Consider the following 5,689-nt stretch of genomic DNA (forward strand, 5'->3'; position numbering starts at 1 on the left):
CACACACACACACACACACACACACACACACACACACACACACACACGTATTCCGTTTCCTAGAAAGAGATGTCCTCTCTTCTGAGTGCCCCACCCAGCAGTCACTGAGAAAGTACTTAGTTTTCCTTATCCATCCCCTCCTCCAAGAACCTAACCCGCATCATAGCCAGCTACAGCTTCCGACAAGTTTTCCATGTTTGTAGATTACAAACGTGGGGTTCAGACCTCAAAAAGACTTTGTTCTCATTCTTTAATGAATACCAATGGAGTAAGGATTTTAGTTATATCACTAGCTTGGCTATACAGAAAAACCATAGGGGATTTGGCTATACAGAAGAACCACAGACAATTTAAACAATACTGATACATGAATTTCCTTTCTGAGGCCCTGAGCTGCTTGGTGTGGGGTACCACCTTGAAACCTGAGATTCTTAAAAGTGCCCCATGTGATTTCAAGGCATAGCAAAAATTGAGGGACAGTGCATAAAATATCCTTAACCACATATCATTCTAAATAGGCCTTCTCAAGTCTTGTAATTCCTAGAAAATTTATACTTAGGAATCTGGATCCCAATTAAATTCCTACTTCAGTGACTCGGATCCAGGATTTCTATGAAGGAGCAGTGGGCATTCTCAAGATGTTTTAGTATAATTTTTTTCATTCTATTTTTAAATTTTTTTATTGCTGGTTTAATATTTTGTTAGGTCCATGAAACTGTTTTTCAAAAGTCCGGACAATGTTTCTTTATTTTATGTGTATAAGTGTTTTGCTTGTACTAGTGTCCTGTACCACCTTCCTGCCTGATGGCCATGGAGATCAGAAGAGGACACCAGCTGTCCTTGGAACTTGAGTTACAGACAGTTGTGACTGACCATGTGGACACTGGCAACCTAGGTCCTCTGCAAGAGCAAATAGCGCTCTTAACTGCTGAGCCATCTCCCCAGCCCCTTGTGAAGCTGTTTATAATTTTACAAGACATCCCCGGGGAGAAGGTACAGGCTAAATTAGACTTCTGACTTCTTTTGTTCAGTCTGGAGATTTTATTTTGTTTTCTTTTTTGAGAAAGCTTCACATTGCCCAGCCTGGCCTTGAAATCCCTACCTGAGATGACCTTAAACTTCTGATCCTCTGGCTTCCTATTGTTGGGATTTTGGGCCCATTGCAGCTCTTTATGAGTTGCTAGGGGTTGAACACAGACTTTTGTGCATTCTAGGCAAGTCCTCTTCCTGCTGTGCTGCAGCCCTAGGCCCTTAGTCTACACCTTTATTTATTCCACTCATTGCCTCCTGAAGACCACATATCAGACTGATGAATACAGGTGCATTCCATAGACATTATGGCTGAATATTTGATTTTCTGTTGATCAACGAAACAATAATAAGATACCAGGTCCTTTTTGTGATGAAACAGTTGGGAAGTAAATGGAAATGATCTTAAAGATGAAGTAGTTAATGGAGAAGCCTAATTGGAGCAAAAATGGGAAATTGTTTAGAAAAAGAAGTTCTTGGCGGCTTTAATACCAGCACTTGGGAGGCAGGTGGACCTCTGTGAATTTCAGGTCAGCCTGGTTTATATGTCCAGTTCCAGGAGAGCTAAAGCTACAAAATAAACCAATCAGACAAAAACTATAGTCCTTGGGATTGAAGAGACGGCTTGGTGGCTAAGACTAGACACTGTTCTCGCAAAGGACTTGAGTTTGATGCCCAGCACCATGGCGGGTAACTCACAACTGCCTACAATTCCAACTTGAGCTCCTCCCCAGTGAAACTCTTCTCTGTAAGCCAGAGCGATGGCTCACCCTCCGGAGGGAAGCCAGGCACCTGGGAGGGGCAGCACTTACTGTCTGGTAGGTGATGACAAGCTGCATGACAGGCAACGCATAAAACACGGCGATGGTGATGATGTTCCTACAACAGAACAAATCAGAAACGGTGATTTCCAACACAGCGATGGGCTCTGCTCAGCTTCAGAATAGGGATGTTTCCACCTTACAACTCCTCAGTTAGCTTGCAAAAGCCACTAGGAACTGATGGTACAGCTCCTGTTTCTCCAGTCTGCCTCTCTTTTGAACATCTGGTAGGTAGGATTTACAGCAAAGAGGACAGGGGGAAGTAAACAAAAATTACCTTGGTTACTGCTATTGATTTGGTTATAGCAGAGAACCCTTGCACTGTTAACTGAAACCATTAAGTCATTCATTTATTTAATTTTCTGGATAAAGAGTCTTGTATGTATCCCTGACTAGCCTAGAACTTGCTATATGGAAAAGCTGGTCTTAAACCTGTGATGATTTCAAGAGCCGTGGTTACAGACAATGGCATCATGCCTGACCCAAGATTACAGTTTTAAAACTAACCACAGGCACTCAATGAGCTGAAGCCCTCCACCTCTCCCTCCTCCTTTCTTCTTTGTACAATCATTTGTGAAACAGTATAAAATCTACTTCTTGTGTAACCGTACTATCCCCTTTGTACATCGTTAGATAAAGTGTGATTCGAGGGCAAGTGACAAGACAGACATAACTTGTAGAGGCTCTTAAAGAACACCTTATCCCAGAATGAAATTTCAGTTGTCCCCAGCTTCATCCCAATGTCTGCATCCAGAAGTAGGGCAGATTCCTCAGATGTAAAGATGCCTGGCAGTGTCACAGGAAGGCCACCGTCAGTCTGGAGCTTTCTGAGTCGGGGGAGGCACCTTGTCAGGCAGCTCATCCTCTCGACTGGGTGGGAGGACATGTGTGTGAACACGGCCACATGACAGGTCTTTTTTGTTGCAAGTTGGGGACATCATCATCCACATCCATGCCTCATTAAATACTAACCCCTTGTGATATAAGTGGTTGTAGCTTTTACAAAAAAAAAAAAAATCAGTTTAAAGAGTTTAGGGGCTGAGAGTGTAGCTCAGTGATGGAGGAACTGCATCCCCTGTCCTGTGTGTGGGCCTGGGTTTGATCTCCAGTGCTACAGTGCACACATACATACAATTAAATAGATTTAAGTAAGTAATCTTTTTTTAAAGGAAACCACGATCCTACTGGTCACCTACTTACCAAAAATAAATCTTATACTTTTTACTGACGATTCTCCGGTCCTTCCTGGACAGATCTGACAGGTACAGGAACATCTAGGGCATCAGTGGGGAGAGAATGCAGAGCCGAGTTTGGCTTTTCTTGTACAGGGCACAAAGGAGAACTTTAGAAATTTCAGTTTAGTTCCCACTGGGGATTAAAATTATTCCTCAAGCTGTTTCCTTTAATTTTGCTTTTCTTGGGACACTGCAATAAAAACACTATAATACTCGTTGGCTTACGGAGGATCTGGCTGATGTGGGAATCCTATCAGGAGTACTAACTGTTTCCCACAGCCCAAGCTCTGACTTCTCAGCTTTCAGACCTGCCCACTCTGTAGCTCCTGAGTTGCATACGGGTGAAACTGTGATTTATACTTGTATCTTTGGGAGGTAAAATACAATATATTAAACATATACCTGAAAGAGATGGGCTTTGCTCTCAAAGAATGGTATGCAAAGAAATGGGGATGCTTTCCAGAACAGCCCTGAGGTGAATTCTCGTCTTCCATCTGATTGGATCCCTTTATCCCTCCCTGTTCACAAACACTTGGGGTGCTGCGACCATGGGATGCCCTATTTTGTCTCATCCTTCCACCCCAAAGAAAAGTTCTGATGCAAGACTTTTGTCTTGGGATCTACCTACATTTCATCTCAATCTTCCAAAAGATTTGGCTTCCCTTTAAGGTTAAAAAAAAAAAAAAGGAAACTAAGGCACCGGTGAAGTTTATTTTACTATCAAACTTTCTTCCATTTCAAAAACTATGATGAGGGAGTGTTGGTACCTTGGTCCTAATGATGTTTTTGTCACTTTCAATATCTGGCATGGTGTCGAAGTCAGTCTCCTCCACAGAACTGTCTGTGTCTGAGTGGCATGGCTGCCCACCATCAGAGGAAGACATCTGCCTTCCAGGGCTGGAACTCGACTCATCTGAAACAGAAAACTCATCTGCCTTTAAAAGTCAAGAACCGTCTATGGCATCTATTCCTCTGCAAAAAGCACAGTGCTTACTTGTTCTAGAAAATACCATGTTTTTTTTTCCTTTTTTTTTTTTTCAAATCAACTCTTTACCAACAAGACATGCTCCTCTGTTGCCTCCTCAAGTGAATGCCATTTCCCCCCCCATTTTATATTTAATTTGTCTGTTTCTAGGGCTGACTTTAAAGAACATAATGGAATCTTCTCTGTAGATGTCTGGATGCAAAAATAACATTGTGCTTGTATCTCATGTTTCATATTTCACAATATGAGCACAAATGTATAAACACACATGCAGAGTTATTTATAGCTTTACTCACACACGTGGGTAAACATATACATATCCAACTGCTATACATTTTCTCAAGGAATAATTATCCAGAGAAACCCTCCACATGCCATTTCTATCATTATGTAACGAAAACAGCATTCTCAGGAAGGATTCTTCTGTTCCCATGGGATGTTCTAGAGCAGATGGGAGCTGTGCAGCTTGAGCTCATGAGCTGAGCCTACCTTCCGCTTTATTTCTTCTGTTCAGATGTTTTTTTTTTTTTTAAATCCTGTTCTTACAGAACTAAAAATAAGTAGCCTACACTGAGCCCACATGCTCCAAGTTACACAATAACAGAGCAGGACTACAGCCCCTTTCTGGGGACTGTTTCAAGTGCACTATTCACAGACTCATAAGCATCACGGCAAGGACAGGCAGCTCCATGCACTCCTGCCATAAAAGACAGGTAGGGGGAATATTTGGTTGCTTCCAGGCTGCTGACTGTCCTCAAGGTTTGCCCAGTGAATAACTGGGTGGCCTGGAGCAGGCTCATTGTGAACTTAGCCGGGGTGAAGGACTGTTCAGCTCCAGCCATGTTCACTTGCAGCACAGTGGCTGGCTGTGCTCTTCAGCTCCTCAGGGAGCTGGCAAGATGGCAAAGAGGATAGAGGACCTTTGTGCTCAGGCCCGATAACCTGAGTTTGGCCCTAGATCCCACAGAGTAGCAGAAGAGAACTGACTTATAAGAATCGTCCTCTGACCTCAGCACCCCACACACATATGGCACATGCACACTCTATAGACAGATAGACAGACAGACAGACAGATGGATGGATGATAGAATGTTTAAGTACCCAAAGGGGCTGGTGATAGCTCAGTGGGTCAAAGGTACTTGGGCCACACCTGCTGACCTTAATTTATTCTCTGGGACCCATACCGTAGGAGGCCAGAATCAACTCCTTGCAAGTTGTCTTCCAGCCATCAATATGTACATGCTACCCGCACCTCCCCCCCAATGAATAAATAAAAACGTAATAAATTTCGAGTTCCAGGGGGGCCTTCCAAGTTGGACTGAGTTCTGCTCAGGCGTAGCTATCAGATAAAAGAAACAGAACAATGGAGCCACAGAGAATGCTGGGAGGGGCATTCCAGATTACCCAGCCTGTACATCTTTTCCATCAAAGAGCAGCTTCACTGGACAACTGGCTTATCCATGCTTGCAGTGGTAAGCGGCTGGAGAACCCTGTACGCTCATCTCTGCTGAATAAAGAAAGAATTCTACCAGAGGACTCCTGGTAGCAAGTACCTATTGCCCCATAATTGCTCCCTTCAGGCGTGCTGGCCGAGATAGGATGTGAGACAGCCGTATTTC

General features: G+C 43.4%; 1 protein-coding gene across 1 annotated transcript in view; it reads right to left on the minus strand.

Annotated features, from left to right (window-relative positions):
* The window catches only part of Sidt1 (SID1 transmembrane family member 1), an 83,696-nt gene that overhangs the window by 20,983 nt on the left and 57,024 nt on the right, over positions 1 to 5,689 (minus strand). The window contains exons 11-14 of the mRNA XM_055624869.1: positions 5,624 to 5,689; positions 3,853 to 3,998; positions 3,051 to 3,124; positions 1,842 to 1,908 (exon numbers count right to left, since the gene is read on the minus strand). The exon at positions 5,624 to 5,689 is cut by the window's right edge and continues 1 nt beyond it. Coding sequence (XP_055480844.1) covers positions 1,842 to 1,908; positions 3,051 to 3,124; positions 3,853 to 3,998; positions 5,624 to 5,689 — 353 coding nt within the window. The remainder of the gene's footprint in view (positions 1 to 1,841; positions 1,909 to 3,050; positions 3,125 to 3,852; positions 3,999 to 5,623) is intronic.

Source organism: Psammomys obesus, unplaced genomic scaffold (assembly GCF_907164565.1).
Source record: "Psammomys obesus unplaced genomic scaffold, mPsaObe1.curated_primary_1811, whole genome shotgun sequence".
In the NCBI taxonomy this organism is placed as follows: Eukaryota; Metazoa; Chordata; class Mammalia; order Rodentia; family Muridae; genus Psammomys; species Psammomys obesus.